We start from the raw sequence: 17,556 nt of genomic DNA on the forward strand, positions 1-17,556 counted from the left end.
AGACTGTGGTAAATATTCAGGATTAGCTATGTTCCCTTACAGTTTGTTAAGTGCATGATGGAAAAATAGTTGAAGCGATGCAACAGCTGTCGCAGTTCTGGAAGTTAACTCAGAAATGGCAGAAAGCAGGGTCAGGCGTGGTGGCTCTCAGCACTTTGAGAGGCCAAGGTGGGAGGATGGCTGGAGCCCAGGATTTTAAGACCACCCTGGGCAACATAGTGAAACTCTGTCTCTATGAAAAATATAAAAATTAGCTGGGCGTGACAGTGCACACCTATAGTCCCAGTTAGGAGGCTGAGTTGGGAGGATCACCTGAGCCCAGCAGTTTGAGGCTACAGTGAGCTATGCTGGCACCACTACACGCCAGCCTGGGCGGCAGAACAAGGCCTTGTCTCAAAAAAAAAAAAAAAAAAAAATTGTAAAAATAAAGCAGTGATGGACAGCAGAATTTGACCTTTCAGTTACAGATGAGGAACAAAATGAGGAGAGGCCTTTTTTTGTAAAAGAACCATCCGGCCAGACGCATTGGCTCATGCCTGTAATCCCAGCTCTTTGGGAGGCCAAGGTGGGCAGATCACCTGGGATCAGGAGTTCGAGACCAGCCTGGCCAACATGGGGAAACCCTGTCTCTACTAAAAATATAAAAATTGGCCGGGCCTCGTGGCAGGCGCCTGTAATCCCAGGTACTCGGGAGGCTGAGGCAGGAGAATCATTTGAACCCAGGAGGCGGAGGTTGCACTGAGCTGAGATCACACCATTGCACTCCAGCCTGGGGGAAAAGAGCGAGACTTCATCTCAAAAAAAAAAAAAAAAAAAAAAAAACCATCCAACAATTGCTCCGAAGTCAAGAATTTCAGAAGAAAATACAAAAGCTTTGGCTGCAGAAGATTTAACTAGTGCTATAGAAGGCTTAAGAAGTGTGATTCTAGCACTTTACCAACTCATATTTGTGTCAAATACCAGGAAAAATAGTTACCGTCATTTATCATCTAGATTCCTGGGCCCTCTTTACTGTTTTGTCATTTTAAGTTGTTTCACAAGTAGTTTACAGAAGTAAAAATAAAGCAATAATTTAAAACAACCTCATTAGAAATTTGCTCCAACCTCTGCATCAGCTAAGTTTTGGCATGCAAACATTAGCAGTGTCCTCTTAAGGAAGTGCACGGTCAGGTTCCTTTGAAGTGGGATCATTCAAGCGAGCGGGCAGCTGATTGAGGCCACTGTGTCCCCCTTTCGTCCCTCACTTCCTCTTGATTCTGAGAAGATTGATCTTAGGGTATTGTCAAATGAAGACTCGTGTGAAATTTTATTTTCATGTCAGTTTTGCCGTCATTGGCTATGAGTGCGCGCTCTCTGCATTCATCTTGTGACTCATCTAATGATCTTGAAAAGCCAACACTGTGATTTTTCTTTGCTACTTTGGGAGGAAATGGAAATGTTCTCAGTGAATCATCTTGCTGAGAGCAGGCTAGTCTGGGCACTGTGGCTTATGCCTGTATTCCCAGCATTTTGGAATGGTGAGGGGGGAGGATTGCTTGAGCCCAGGAGTTTGAGGCCAGCCTTAGAACATAATGAACATAGAGACCCTGTCTCTACAAAAAAGTAAAACATAAGCTGGACACAGTGTCACATGCCTGTAGTTCTGGCTACTCAGGTGACTGAGGCAGGAGGATCGCTTGAGCCCAGGAGGTCAAGATTGCAGTGAGCTGTGATTGCACCACTGCACACCAGCCTGGGTGACAGAGCGAGACTTTGTCTCAAAAAATTAATTAAATTTTTTTTGAAAGTAGAGTTCATGGCTGGGCACAGTGGCTTGCTCCTATAATCCCAGCACTTTGGGAGGCCGAGGTGGGCAGATCACAAGGTCAAGAGATCAAGACCATCATGGCCAACATGGTGAAACCACGTCTCTACTAAAAATGCAAAAATTAGCTGGGCCTGGTGGCACGCACCTGTAGTCCCAGCTACTCAGGAGGCTGAGGCAGGAGAATCGTTTGAATCTGGGAGTTAGAGGTTGCAGTAAACTGAGATCGTGCCACTGTACTCCAGTCTGGCAACAGAGTGAGCCTCCATCTCAAAAAAAAAAAATTCTATAAAAATATATTATACGCCAGGCGTGCTGGCTCACACCTGTAATCCCAGCACTTTGGGAGGCCGAGGCGGGTGGATCACGAGGTAAGGAGATCGAGACCATCCTGGCTAAGATGGTGAAACCCCGTCTCTACTAAAAATACAAAAAATTAGCCGGGCATGGTGACGGGCACCTGTAGTCCCAGCTACTTGGGAGGCTGAGGCAGGAGAATGGTGTGAACTCGGGAGGCGGAGCTTGCAGTGAGCCAAGATCACGCCACTGCACTCCAGCCTGGGCAACAGAGCGAGACTCCGTATCAAAAAAAAAAAAAAAATTTAAAACTTGAGAATTGTTAATGCGGAAGGTTCACTTTCTGAACAGGTGGAAATGAGCTCTCCTTGTTAAATGAAGTCAGCGTAGACCTGCAGGTAGAGGAGCTGGGAAAGGCCTGAGGCTGCAGCCCTGGACCTTGCTTTAAATGCTTCTTTCTGGCCCTCCCCTTCTTAGCTGGAGGACCGAGATGGAGGGAAGAGAGAGGACTTGGAACAACTGCAGCAGAAGCAAGTCAGTGACCACCCTCCAGAACAGTGTGGAATCTTCACAATCAGTGACCATCCAGAACAGCGTGGGATGTTCACAGTCAGTGACCACCATCCAGAACAGCGTGGGATCTTCACAGTCAGTGACCACCATCCAGAACAGCGTGAGATCTTCACAGTCAGTGACCACCATCCAGAACAGCGTGAGATCTTCACAGTCAGTGACCCCCATCAAGAACAGCGTGGGATCTTCCCAGTCAGTGACCACCATCAAGAACAGTGTGGGATCTTCACAGTCAGTGACCACCATCAAGAACAGCCTGGGATCTTCACAGTCAGTGACCACCATCAAGAACAGTGTGAGATCATCACAATCAGTGACCACCCTCCAGAACAGTGTGGGATCATCACAGTCAGTGACCCCCATCAAGAACAGCGTGGGATCTTCACAATCAGTGACCACCCTCCAGAACAGCGTGAGATCATCACAGTCAGTGACCACCCTCCAGAACAGCCTGGGATCTTCACAGTCAGTGACCCCCATCCAGAACAGCATGAGATCATCACAAAGGTATTCTTCAAGTTCTGTGTTAAGGTGTATTCTTTGTCAAAGGATTTCTGTATGTTGTAGAAATCCAAACCAGTGAGAGGACCTTCCATCTCTGCAGGGCCTCTCTTTAAAAGTAGAAACTGGAGGCCGGGCGCGGTGGCTGAAGCCTGTAATCCCAGCACTTTGGGAGGCCGAGACGGGCGGATCACGAGGTCAGGAGATCGAGACCATCCTGGCCAACACGGTGAAACCCCGTCTCTACTAAAAAAAATACAAAAAGCTAGCCGGGCGAGGTGGCAGGCGTCTGTAGTCCCAGCTACTTGGGAGGCTGAGGCAGGAGAATGGCGTAAACCCAGAAGGCGGAGCGTGCAGTGAGCTGAGATTCGGCCACTGCACTCCAGCCCAGGCGATAGAGCGAGACTCCGTCTCAAAAAAAAAAAAAAAAGTAGAAACTGGAAACAGCTGGAGGCAGAGGCTTACCCTGTAGGCCCCACGTGCTGCTGCCTGCACATTCTTAGTGTTGCCTGTGGATGGAAAGCCTCTCTTCAGACCTCAAATCTACTTTCCTTGTGATCTTCCTTTTTTGTTTTTCCCATGGGATGTTGAAGAGAAGCCACCCTTCATAAGTTTGAGGAATTTCACGAATTGCCTTTATTCTAGTTGCCCTTGTCGATGGACTCATCTGGCTGTTCGGCATTTTTCTTAGGCCTGGCACCTCAGGTTTCACATCAGTCACGTGACTGGAAGTCCCATGCCAGTTGAGAGCCTGGCAGGGCAGGGAGGCTGTGCCAGTTGGGAGCCTGGCAGGGCAGGGAGGCTGTGCCCATTGGGAGCTGGGCAGGGAGGCTGTGCCCATTGAGAGCCTGGCAGGGCAGGGAGGCTGTGCCAGTTGGGAGCCTGGCAGGTCAGGGGAGGCTGTAGTCAGTCTACATGTCCCTGGTTTCTGCCACGTGCCTGGTGGGATGAATTCCATACATGTTGAGTTGATTACTTTTATTTTATTGACATGTTTTTTGTTAGCATTTGGAAGAAAACATTAAGTTTGGAATTGACTAATTTTAAAGTGTTATGTTAAAAGCCTATATTTTAGGGAGGACGTGGTGGCTCATGCCTGTAATCCCAGCACTTTGGGACGCCGAGGTGGCCGGATCACGAGGTCAGGAATTTGAGAGCAGCCTGGACAATATGGTGAAATCCCGTCTCTACTAAAAATACAAAAATTAGGGTGCCACTGCACTCTAGCCTGGGAGACAGACCGAGATTCTGTCTCAAAAAAAACCCCAAAAAACAGAAAGCCTATATTTTAGCCGTTTGATTCTAGCTAGACTCAGTTCATACTGTTTTAGGGAAGTTTGGTTGTTTTTTGGTTTTTGATTTTTTTTTTTTTTTTTTTTTTTTTTGAGACGGAGTCTTGCTCTGTTGCCCAGGCTAGAGGGCAGTGGTGTGATCTTGGCTCACTGTAACCTCCACCTCCTGGGTTCAAGCAATTCTCCTGCTTCAGCCTCCCGAGTAGCTGTGATTATAAGGACCCACCACCACGCCTAGCTAATTTTTGTATTTTTAGTAGAGACAGGGTTTCGCCACGTTGGCCAGGCTGGTCCTGACCTCAAGTGATCTGCTCGTCTCAGCCTCCTGAAGTGTTGGGATTACAGGTGTAAGCCACTGCACCTGGCTGGCAAATTTGTTTGTTTTTTGAGATGGAGTTCCGCCCTTCTTGCCCAGGCTGAAGTGCAGTGGCATGATCTCAGCTCAGTGCAGCCTCTGCCTCCCAGGTTCAAGCGATTCTTCTGCCTCAGCCTCCTGAGTAGCTGGGATTACAGGCGCCTGCCACCACACCTGGCTAATTTTTACATTTTTAGTAGAGAATGGGTTTTATCATATTGATCAGGCTGGTCTCGAACTCCTGACCTCAGGTGATCCTCCCGCCTTGGCCTCCCCAAGTGCTGGGATGACAGGCGTGAGCCACTGCGCCAGCCAAGTTTGGTTTTTAATCTGCATTATTGCAGGAAAGGTCTAACTCATAGGCGGGGCCTGGAAGAACAGTCTCTGGTGGGTTCTATCAAACCCACTCTTCATTTATTTATTTACTTTTTGGGACCGGGTCTCATTCTGTCACCTGGGCTGGAGTGTGGTGGGGCCGTCACAGCTTAGTGTGGCCTCAATGTTATTTTGATGCTTAAGTTGTTGTAGCACTGTCCATGGGGAGCCTCTTCAGGTGGCCCGTGTCGTGTGTTTGAAGCACATCCTGGCTTTCTGACACTGCAAGTTGGTGCCGCAGGCTCATGGTGTGGTCCCTGTCTCCCTTCTGAGTCCGCTGTTTCTCCAAGGAGTCTTGGTGCCTTTTACTGGATTGTGGTATTGAGACCAAGACCTGGGCACTCGGTGTGCTCACTGCTACTGGGATGTTGCTGCTGCTTCTGGGCCCTCTCCGTGGATGGAGTGAGGAAGGGTGTGCCTGGGAGCTAGTCTGTGTGTACACTTATAGCTGTATTTATGTTCATCTGTATTTATAGACGCATATATTAAAATAAATAGGAGTTACACACTGATACCTCAGAGCCTAATCCAGCACCACGGGGTTTACTCTGCCCTCCCCCCGGTTTATTTGCAGTTTCCTTCTCAGACAGTGAGAAGCCTGGCTCTCACTTCTGCCATTTATTTACTTAAAAAATAAATAAATAAATAAATTGGAAGGTTTTTTTTTTTTTTGATGGTTTCGCTCGGTTGCCCAGGCTGGAGTGCAGTGGCGGGATCTTGGCTTGCTGCAGCCTCTGCCTCCCGGGCTCAAGTGATTCTCCTGCCTCAGCCTCTCTAGTAGCAGCAATTACAAGCACCACCACCATGCCTGGGTAATTTTTGCATTTTTTAGTAGAGATGGGTTTTCACCATATTGGTCAGGCTGGTCTCTAACTCCTGACCTCAGGTGATCCACCTGCCTCAACCTCCCAAAGTGCTGGGATTACAGGTGTGGGCCACCATGCCCGACCCCATTTATTTACTTATTTGCTCAACTCTCCTGTAAGTGTATAATAGTTTCAGAATTAGCAACCTACATCATATAAGAAACAAATTTACTAAGTGGAGTTCGGTGTGTCTTTACATCTCATTTGGTCTCCATTTTCAGTTTCCAGTCAAAACTATTTTCCGGCCGGGCGCGGTGGCTCAAGCCTGTAATCCCAGCACTTTGGGAGGCCAAGACCGGCAGATCATGAGGTCAGGAGATTGAGACCATCCTGGCTAACATAGTGAAACCCCGTCTCTACCAAAAAATACAAAAATCTAGCCGGGCGAGGTGGCGGGCGTCTGTAGTCCCAGCTACTCGGGAGGCGGAGGCAGGAGAATGCTGTAAACCCGGGAGGCAGAGCTTGCAGTGAGCCGAGATTGCGCCACTGCACTCCAGCCTGGGCGACAGAGCAAGACTCCTTCTCAAAAAAAAAAAACTGTTTTCCGAGGTGACTCAGGTCACTCCTCTCTTCCCCAGCCCCTCACTAAGGTTGTGTCTTCATGGGTGAGTATGTAGTGAGGTTCATTGGTGACTGGCTACTTCCTGTCCTGGGATCCCACACCATCCTGGTCAATTTTTTTAAATTGCATACTGTTTTGTTTTGTTTTTTGAGACAGAGTTTCGCTCTTGTTGTCCATGCTGGAGTGCCATGGTGCGATCTCGGCTCACTGCAACCTCCACTTCCCGGATTCAAGTGATTTTCCTGCCTCAGCCTCCTGAGTAGCTGGGATTACAGGCGTGCACCACCAAGCCCAGCTAATTTTGTGTTTTTAGTAGAGACAGGGTTTCACCATGTTGGTCAGGCTGGTCTTGACCTCCCGACCTCGGGTGATCCGCCCCCTCCTCAGCCTCCCAAAGTGCTGGGATTACAGGCATGAGCCACTGCATGCGGCCTGCATACTGTTTGTTTTTTGAGACAATGTCTTGCTGTGTTGCTCAGGCTGGAGTGTAGCAGTACAATCTCGGCTTACCACAGCCTTCAACTCCTGGGCTTAGGCAATCCTTCCACCTCAGCCTCCCAAGTAGCTGGGACTACAGGCGCGTTCCGCCACACCTGGCTAAGTTTTGTTGTTTTTATTTTTTTGTAGAGACAGGGTCTCACTATGTTGACAGGATTGGTCTTGAACTGTTGGGCTCAAGTGATCCTCCTGCCTTGGCCTCCAAAAGTGCTGAGATTACAGGTGTGAGCCACCTCCCCCACCCTAGAAATTGCATGCTTTTAAGTTCATTCTTTGTGATGCACAATTGTGTAGAGTCATATCCACCACCCAGTTACCCTCCAGAACAACCCCAGCCCCCAAGAGGGCCTGTGTCCTCTTTCCAAACAGCTGCTCCCTCCTTCCCCAGCCTCTGGTAACCATTGGTCTGTTTTTTGTTCTATGGTTTTGCCTTTTCCAGAATGTTCTACAGACGGAATTCTATAATATGTAGAATTAGGCCGGGCGTGGTGGCTCATGCCTGTAATCCCAGCACTTTTGGAGGCCTTTTGAGTTCAGCTTTTTAAATCACTTAGCAAAATGAGTTTAAGATTCATCCAAGTTTTAGATTGATCAGTAGCTCATTCCTTTTGGATGCTGGTTCGTACTTCATTGTGTGCATGGTACACAATTTGTTTATCCACTCACCTGGTGAAGGATGTCTTACTTGCTTCTAGCTTTTTTGTGAATATGAATAATGAATTTGTCTTTTTTTGTTTTTGAGACGGAGTTTCACTCTTGGGCTCTTGTCGCCCAGGCTGGAGCGGTGATCTCGCCTCACTACAACCCCTGCCTTCTGGGCTCAAGCGATTCTTCCGCCTCAGCCTCCCGAGTACCTGGGATTACAGGCACATGCCACTACCACTCGGCTAATTTTTGTATTTCTAGTAGAGATGGGGTTTTGCCATATTGGCCAGGCTGGTTTCGAACTCCCGACCTCGAATGATCCACCCGCCTCTGCCTCCCAAAGTACTGGGATTACAGGTGTGAGCTATTGCACCCAGCCTCATTTTTGATTTTTAGTAGAGACAGGTTTTACCACGTTGACCAGGCTGATCTCGAACTCCTGACCTCAGGTGATCTGCTCACCTCAACCTGCCAAAGTGCTGGGATTACTGGTGTGAGCAACTGCGCCTGGCCTATTTTTATTTCCCTGGCCTATTTTTATTTCCCTTCTTGAAAGTCTGGCTGGTGTAGACATATAGTTGGCAGCTGGTGTCTTACCTGCCGGTGGTTTCGCTCTGCCCTTGTCTAGCTTGTGTTCACTGCCGGGGCCACCCTGAAGACTTTTGTCTTTGGTATTCTGCAGTTTTGATTTTATGTGTTCTCTAGAGGGACAGAACTAAAAGGATAGATAGATATATAAAGGGGAGTTTATTAAGGAGCATCGAGTCACATGATCACAAGGTGAGGCCCCACAGTGGGCCATCTACAGTCTGAGGAGCAAGGAAGCCAGTCTGAGTCTGAAAGCTGAAGAACTTGGAGTCTGATGTTCGAGGGCAGGAAGCATCGAGCACGGGAGAAAGATGGAGGCCAGAGAGCTAACCAGTCCAGTCTAGTCCTTCCAAGCTCTTCTGCCTGGTTTTATTTTGGCCACACTGGCAGCTGATTAGATGGTGGCAACCCAGATTGAGGGTGGATCTGCCTTTCCCAGTCCATTGACTCAAATGTTAATGTCGTTTTGCAACAGGCTCACAGACACACCAAAGGACAATACTTTGTATCCTTCAATCCAATCGAGTTGGCAGTGTTAACTATCACACTAGGTGTGGCTTTTTATGATGTCATTAATTCTACTTGGGATCTAGGGTTTTCTTCAACATGTGGATGATGCTTCTCTCATCTGTTGCTTCTCAAATCCTAACCAGTATCTCCATGTGTGCCTTCTGCCTGTTCTTTCTCTCCATTCAGTGTTTAGACTTCTCTTGCATACTGTATTTGTCCGTTCTCATGCTGCTGATAAAGGCATACCCAAGACTGGGTAATTTATGAAGGAAGAGAGGTTTAATGGACTCACAGTTCCACATGGCTGGGGCGGCCTCACAATCATGGTGGAAGGCAAGGAGGACCAAGTCACATCTTAGGTGGATGGAGGAAGGCAAAGAGAGAGAACTTGTGCGGAGGAACTCCTCTTTATAAAACCATCAGATGTAGTGAGACTCACTCTCAGGAGACTAGCATGGGAAAGACCTGCCCCCACGATTCAGATACCTCCCACTGGGTCCCTCCCATGATACGTGGGAATTGTGGGAGCTGCAAGTCAAGATGAGATTTGGGTGGGGACACGGCCCAACCATATCACATACGTGTAGCTCAGCCCACTTTTGTGCTTGCCTTCCTTTTGCTCTTGGCTGTAGGCTGGATAGTTTTATCTGGGTTATCTCCTCATTTTCCAAACCTGTGTTCATCTGTATATAATTTGCTGTTAAATATGTCCGGAATTGTTAATTTTGTTCTTGCTGTTTTTAGTTCTGTTTGGATTCTTTAAAATTGGTTGTGTCATTCTGCATAATTTCTTGTTTCCTAGAGAGATTTTCAAACTTATTTTAACTACGTCTTTTTTTGTGAGTGAATTGGTCTCTACTTTGGCCTGGTATTTAGAGGTGCAGTCAGCTTATCTACTTTGTTTTTTTTTGAGATGGAGTCTTGCTCTGTTGCCCAGACTGAAGTGCAATGGCGTGATCTCGGCTCACTGCAACCTTCACCTCCCAGGTTCAGGCGATTCTCCTGCCTCGGCCTCCCAGGTAGCTGGGATTGCAGGTGCTCGCCACCATGCCGGGCTAATTTTTGTATTTTTTTAGGAGAGATGGGGTTTTGCCATGTTGGCCAGGCTGGTCGAACTCTTGAGACGAAGTATCGCTCTGTTGCCCAGGCTAGAGTACAGTGGCACCATCTCAGCTCAGTGCAACCTCTGCCTCCCAGGTGCAAGCAGTTCTCATGCCTCAGCCTCTTGAGTAGCTGGAATTACAGACGTGTGCCACCACAGCTGGCTAATTTTTGTATTTTTAGTAGAGATGGGGTTTCCCCATGTTGGCCAGGCTGGTCTTGAACTCCTGACCTCAAGAGATCTGCCTGCCTTGGCCTCCCAAAATGCTGGGGTTACAGGTGTGAGTCACTGCGCCTGACCAGCCCATCCACTTTGAATGGAGTGTGTTGCTTGGGTTGATTTGGATCACTTTTATTATTTTGGGCCTGCCGTGGGTGCCACTTTTCAGGATCTTTTTTTGGTTCCTTGAATGTTTTCTGTTTTTCATATGCCCATTATTCTGCTTGGAGTAGCACATTGTATGGTCCTTTTTAGTGGGGTGTTTGTGTTACTTTTGTGAGAAGTCTGTGTTCTGGCTCGTGGGAGTCCCTTCAAGTTGAGTGCCACATTTTCATATGATCAGTCTTCCGAAAATATCCCTTTCCCTAGACATGTTTTAGTTTTAATTTTATTTTTTATTTTATTTTTGTCACATCTAGTAAGGCAGAGAATATTTTTAAATTTTTTTGTAGAGATGGGATCTCGCTGTGTTGACCAGGCTAGGCTCTCACTCCTGGTCTCAAGCCATCCTCCTGCCTCGGCCTCCCAAAGTGCTGGGGTTGTAGGTATGAGCCTTCACACCTGGCCTCCTGGACATGTTTTGTTGTGTTTTTTAATTTTGAGACAGGGTCTTACCCTGTTGCCCATGCTGCAGTACAGTGGCACAATGATGGCTTACTGCAGCTTCGACCCCTGGGCTCGAACAGTCTTTCCACTCAGTCTCCTGAGTAGCTGGGAACACAGGCACATGCCACCATGCTTAGCCAATTTTAAAATATTTTATAGAGGTGGAGTCTCTTTACATTCACCAGGCTGGTCTCAAACTTCTGGCCTCAAGTGATGCTCCTGCTTTAGATGCTTTTTATTTTTTTTTGAGATGGAGTCTCACTCTGTTGCCTAGGCTGGTGTATGGTGGTGGGAATTCAGCTCATTGCAACCTCTGCCTCCCAGGTTCAAGTGATTCTCATGCCTCAGCCTCCTGAGGAGCTGGGATTACTGGCATGCACCACCATGCCTGACTGATTTTTTAATTTTTAGTAGAGATGGGGTTTTGCCTTGTTGGCCAGGTTGGAGTGCAATGGTGCACTTGGATCACTGCAACCTCTGCCTTCTAGGCTTAAGTGATTCTTCTGCCACAGCCTCCTAAGTAGATGGGATTACAGGCGTGCACCTCTGTGTCTGGCTAATTTTTGTATTTTTAGTAGAGACAGGGTTTCACCATGTTGGCCAGGCTAGTCTCGAACTCCTGACCTCAGGTGGTCTGCCCACCTTGGCCTCCCAAAGTACTGTGATTACAGGTGTGAGCCACTGTGCCTGGCCTCCATACTGTTTTTTATAGTGGTTGTACTAGTTTACATTCCCACCAGCAGTGTAAAAGTTTTCCATTTTCACTGCATCCACGCAGCCGGGATGTGTTTTATTTGTTTGTGTCATCAATTCTTTCTTTTTTTTTTTTTCCTTTTTTTTTTGAGATGGTGGTTCGCTTTTATCACCCAGGCTGGAGTGCAATGGCACGATCTCGGCTCACTGCAACCTCCGCCTTCCGGGTTCAAGTGATTCTCCTACCTCAGCCTCCAGAGTAGCTGGGAATACAGACACGTGCCACCATGCCCAGCTAATTTTTGTATTTTTAGTAGAGACGGGGTTTCACTGTGTTGGCCAGGATGGTCTCAATCTCTTGACCTTGTGATCTGCCCGCCTCGGCCTCCCAAAGTGCTGGGATTACAGGTGTGAGCCACTGCGCCCGGCCAGTGATTTCTTTCAGCAGTGTTTTGTGGTTTCCCTTGTAGAGATTTTTCCCCTCCTTGGTTGGGTATATTCCTACGTATTTTATGTTTTGCAGCTGTCGCAAAAGGTATTGAGTTCTTCATTTGGTTCTCAGCTTGGTCCCTTTTGGAGTACTGCAGTGCTGCTGATTTGTGTACATTGATTTTGCATCCTGAAACTGTACTGAATTCATTTATCAGATGTAGGAGCTTTTTGGATGAGTCTCCAGGGTTTTCTAGGTAAACGATCCTATCATCGCAGACAGTGACTGTTTTTCCTCTTTACCAATGTGGATGCCCTCTGTTTCTTCTCTTGTCTAATTTCTGTGGCTGGGACTCCAGAGCAGTGGTGAAAGTGAGCATCCTTGTCTTTTTCCAGTTCTAAAATGCCTTCAGCTTCTCCCTTTTCGGTATAATGTTGGCTGTGGGTTTGTCATGAATGACAGTGTCCCTTCTATGCCGATTATGCTGAGGGTTTTAATCATAAAGCGATCCTGGATTTTGTCGAATGCTTCTTCTGCATCTTATCGAGATGATCACATGATTTTTCTTTTGAATGCTGTTTATGTGGTGTATCACATTTGTTGACTTGTGTGTGTTAAACCCTGCATCCCTGGTATGAAACCCAGCTGTATTATCTTTTTGGTGTGTTGTTGGATTCGATTAGCTAGTATTTTGTTGAAGATTTTTGCATCTGTGTTCATCAGGGATATTGGTCTGTGTTTTCTTTTTTTGTTACGTCCTTTCCTGGTTTTGGTTTTAGGGTGATACTGACTTCATGGAATGATTTGGGAAGGATTCTTCCTTTCTCTATCTCCTGAAATAGTTTCAGTAGGATTAGTACCAATTCTTCTTTGAATGTCTGATAGAATTCAGCTGTGAATCCCTCAGGTCCTGGACATTTTTTGTTGGCAGTTTTTAAATTACTATTTCAGTCTTGCTGCTTGCTACTGGTCTGTTCAGAGTTTCTGTTTCTTCCTGGTCTAATCTCAAAGGGATGTATATTTCCAGGAATTTATCCATCGCCTCCAGGTTTTCTAGTTCGTGCACATAAAGGTGTTCATAGTAGCCTTGAATGATCTTTGGTATTTCTGTGGTATTGGTTGTAATGTCTCCCATTTAGTTTCTAATTGAGCTTATTTGGATCTTCTCTCTTCCTTTCCTGATTAATCTCACTAATGATCTATCGGTTTTGTTTATCTTCCAAAGGACCAGCTTTTTGTTACATTTATCTTTTTTTTTTTTTTTTTTTGAGGTGGAGTCTCGCTCTGTCGCCCGGACTGGAGTGCAGTGGCCGGATCTCAGCTCACTGCAAGCTCCGCCTCCCAGGTTTATGCCATTCTCCTGCCTCAGCCTCCCGAGTAGCTGGGACTACAGGTGCCCGCCACCTCGCCCGGCTAGTTTTTGTATGTTTTAGTAGAGACGGAGTTTCACCGTGTTAGCCAGGATGGTCTCGATCTCCTGACCTCGTGATCCGCCCGTCTCGGCCTCCCAAAGTGCTGGGATTACAGGCTTGAGCCACCGCTCCCGGCCTCCATTTATCTTTTTAAGATGGAGTTTCGCTCTTGTTGCCCAGGCTGGAGTGCAATGGCACGGTCTCGGCTCACTGCAACCTCCGCCTCCCGAGTTCAAGTGATTTTCCTGCCTCAGCCTCCTGAGTAGCTGGGATTACAGTCATGTGCCACCACGCCCGGCTAATTTTGTATTTTTTTTTTTTTTTTTTTTTTTTTTGAGACAGAGTCTCACGCTGTCACCCAGGCTGGAGTGCAGTGACGCGATATCCACTCACTGCAAGCTCTGCCTCCCGGGTTCACGCCATTCTCGTGCCTCAGCCTCCTTAGTAACTAGGACGACAGGCGCCTGCCACTGCGTCCAGCTAGTTTTTTGTATTTTTTTAGTAGAGACGGGGTTTCACCGTGTTAGCCAGGATGGTCTCGATCTCCTGACCTCGTGATCCACCCATCTCGGCCTCCCAAAGTGCTGGGATTACAGGCTTGAGCCACCGCGCCCGGCCTAATTTTGTATTTTTAGTAGAGATGGGGGTTTCTCCGTGTTGGTCAGGATGGTCTCGAACTCCCAGCCTTAGGTAATCCGCCCACCTCAGCCTCCCAAAGTGCTGGGATTACAGGCGCGAGCCACAGTGCCCGGCTATCTTTTGTGTTTTTCGTATCAATCTCATTTCATTCTGCTCTGATCCTGATTATTTGTTTTCTTGTGTTGGGTTTGGGTTTGGTTGCTCTTGTTTCTCTACTTCCTTGAGGTGTGAGCTTAGATTGTCTATTTGTGCTCTTTACAACTTTTTTTTTTTTTTTTGAGACGGAGTCTCGCTCTGTCGCCCAGGCTAGAGTGCAGTGGCTGGATTTCAGCCCACTGCAAGCTCCGCCTCCCGGGTTTCTGCCATTCTCCTGCCTCAGCCTCCCGAGTAGCTGGACTACAGGTGCCCGCCACCTCGCCCGGCTAGTTTTTTTTTTTTTTTGTATTTTTTAAGTAGAGACGGGGTTTTACTGTGTTAGCCAGGATGGTCTCGATCTCCTGACCTCGTGATCCACCCGTCTCGGCCTCCCAAGTGCTGGGATTACAGGCGCGAGCCACAGTGCCGGCTATCTTTTGTGTTTTTCGTATCAATCTCATTTCATTCTGCTCTGATCCTGATTATTTGTTTTCTTGTGTTGGGTTTGGGTTTGGTTGCTCTTGTTTCTCTACTTCCTTGAGGTGTGAGCTTAGATTGTCTATTTGTGCTCTTTACAACTTTTTTTTTTTTTTTTGAGACGGAGTCTCGCTCTGTCGCCCAGGCTAGAGTGCAGTGGCTGGATTTCAGCCCACTGCAAGCTCCGCCTCCCGGGTTTCTGCCATTCTCCTGCCTCAGCCTCCCGAGTAGCTGGGACTACAGGTGCCCGCCACCTCGCCCGGCTAGTTTTTTTTTTTTTTTTGTATTTTTTAAGTAGAGACGGGGTTTTACTGTGTTAGCCAGGATGGTCTCGATCTCCTGACCTCGTGATCCACCCGTCTCGGCCTCCCAAAGTGCTGGGATTACAGGTTTGAGCCACTGTGCCTGGCCACAACTTTTTTTTTTTTGAGACTGAGTCTCGCTCTGTCACCCAGGCTGGAGTGCAGTGGTGCGATCTCGGCTCACTGCAGGCTCCACCAGGCCCGCCTCCTGGTTTCACACCATTCTCCTGCATCAACCTCCCGAGTAGCTGGAACTATAGGCACCCGCCACCACACCTAGCTAATTTTTTTGTATTTTTAGTAGAGAGGGGGTTTCACCATGTTAGCCAGGATGGTCTCAATCTCCTGACCTTGTGATCCACCCACCTCGGCCTCCCAAAGTGCTGGGATTCCAGGTGTGAGCCACCATGCCTGGCCTGAGCTCCTGACATTGAAGGGAGATGTTGCTGCACTCATGTGGTGCCTGCCTTGGGGACGAGTCCCCGCGCAGGCAGCCCCTGTGGAGCCCACCATGCCACCTTCTCTGTTTAGTTCCTCCTGGGGCCTTTCTAGCCTTCACAACTGTGTCAAACCTCTATCTCTCCACCCCTAGCCAGTTCCCCAGTTGGGGCAGAAAAATTTAGTTTGTGTCATTTTTTAGTCTGAAGTACTCTGTGAGCAGGTGGGTCACCTGGAGCCCAGAGAGGCGCCTGGCTGATGTGGGGGAAGCCAGAGAACGGTCGCTTCCACAGGCAGGGAGACATCCCAGGTGCCAGTCCAGGGCCAGGAGCCTGCAGGGAGGGCCACATGGATGGTGGGCTCAGGATCCGTGCCAAGGAGCCCCTGCACCTTTTCTCTTCCCTTTGGGTTATTGCTGCTGAAAAGGTTTCCAGAGGTGAGAAGGTTGAGACAGGGAAAGGCTTTCTGTGGCTCGACCTGTGTTGCCAGAACGGCTGCTGAGAAAAAAATTGAGGCAACTGATTCTGAGGTTGGTAGCGTTTGGGTGCATTTGTTTCCTGTGACCGTAATGGCATTGAGGATTCGTAACATTGTTACCAACTTTTGCTGATTTAGTGGCCGTACAAGGATCTTTAAAGTTTGTGTTTCGGCCGGGCGCGGTGGCTCAAGCCTGTAATCCCAGCACTTTGGGAGGCCGAGACGGGCGGATCACGAGGTCAGGAGATCGAGACCATCCTGACTAACACGGTGAAACCCCGTCTCTACTAAAAAATGCAAAAAACTAGCCGGGCGAGGTGGCGGGCGCCTGTAGTCCCAGCTACTCGGGAGGCTGAGGCAGGAGAATGGTGTAAACCCGGGAGGCGGAGCTTGCAGTGAGCTGAGTTCCGGCCACTGCACTCCAGCCTGGGCGACAGAGCAAGACTCTGCCTCAAAAAAAATAAAAAAAATAAAAATAAAGTTTGTGTTTCTAGATTGGTTTACCTTTTATTCGTACCTGCTTTATCCAGGCATTTTATGCACATTTTCTCTCTGTGGGTGTCATTTCCCCCTTTTCCTGAGAGCAGGTTGTGCGTTCCTCCCATGGCAGTACTGCTGTGGTGTGGGGAGAGCCCACAGCTTCTGTTTTTGGGACTTTATTTTATTTATTTATATTTTTGAGATGGAGTCTTGCTCTGTTGCCCAGGCTGGAGTGCAGTGGCATGATCTCAGCTCACTGCAACCTCCGCCTTCCAGGTTCAAGGGATCCTCCTGCCTCAGCCTCCCGAGTAGCTGGGATTACAGGCGCCCACCACCACTCCTGGCTAATTTTTGTATTTTTAGTATAGATGGGGTTTCATCATGTTGGCCAGCCTGGTCTCGAACTCCTACCTCAGGTGATCCGCCTGCCTCGACCTCCCAAAGTGCTGAGATTTCAGGTGTGAGCCACCGTGCCTGGCCTGTTTTTGGGACTTTGACTTTACACTAAGTCATTTAAGCAGGTTCAGTGTTTTTCCATCTTTTTTTTTTAAATGAGATATAATTAGCAAACATAAAATTCACCATTTTAAAGTACAGACCTCGGTGGCATTTAGTACGTTCACTGTGTGAGCACCACCTCCAGTGGTTCCAGACATTGTCATTGCCCCAGAAGGAAGCCCAGTGCTCGTGGCAGCCACCCCCAGTCTCCTCCCTCAGCTCCTCACAGCCTCCAGGCCACTCCATGTCTACGGGTTTGCGGATCCTGAACACTTAAAGTAAATGGAACCTCATGCGGCCTTCCGTGTGTGCTCTGTCACTCAGCCTCACGTCCTCAGGGCTCCTCTGTGTTGCAGCCTGAGCTGGGGCCTTCATTCCTTCTTGTGGCTGAATGGCAGCCCACGTTTTGTTCAGCCGTTCATCCCTCAGTAGGCATTTGGGTTCTTCGCACCTTCTGGCCATTGCGAGTGATGCTGCTGTGAACAGCTGTGAATGGGATTTTGTGAGGACGTGCGTTGTCCGCTCTCGGGCACATCACGGTGGTTTCTTAGTGACTGTTTTCTCGTGAATGGTGGACCACATCCTTTGCCTTTCTTCCCCAGGAGTGTGAACAAGAATGTGAACTTGCCATTGCTGACCTGCAGAGCAGCCGTGAAGATGAGGCTGGCCTGCAGCAGAGTCAGGTGACCCGGCGGGGACCGCACAGGCTTGCAGCATGGCCTCTGTTATCCCCACAGGGCACAGCGGGCATCCAGGTGGGGGGGCGGGCGCTGCCATCTCCT

General features: G+C 48.4%; 1 protein-coding gene across 1 annotated transcript in view; it reads left to right on the top strand.

Annotated features, from left to right (window-relative positions):
- The window catches only part of PCNT (pericentrin), a 124,292-nt gene that overhangs the window by 7,633 nt on the left and 99,103 nt on the right, over window positions 1–17,556 (top strand). The window contains 2 exon segments of the mRNA XM_033232676.1: window positions 2,579–3,181; window positions 17,377–17,457. Coding sequence (XP_033088567.1) covers window positions 2,579–3,181; window positions 17,377–17,457 — 684 coding nt within the window.

Source organism: Trachypithecus francoisi, unplaced genomic scaffold (assembly GCF_009764315.1).
Source record: "Trachypithecus francoisi isolate TF-2019V2 unplaced genomic scaffold, Tfra_2.0 Lachesis_group14, whole genome shotgun sequence".
NCBI classification, from domain to species: domain Eukaryota; kingdom Metazoa; phylum Chordata; class Mammalia; order Primates; family Cercopithecidae; genus Trachypithecus; species Trachypithecus francoisi.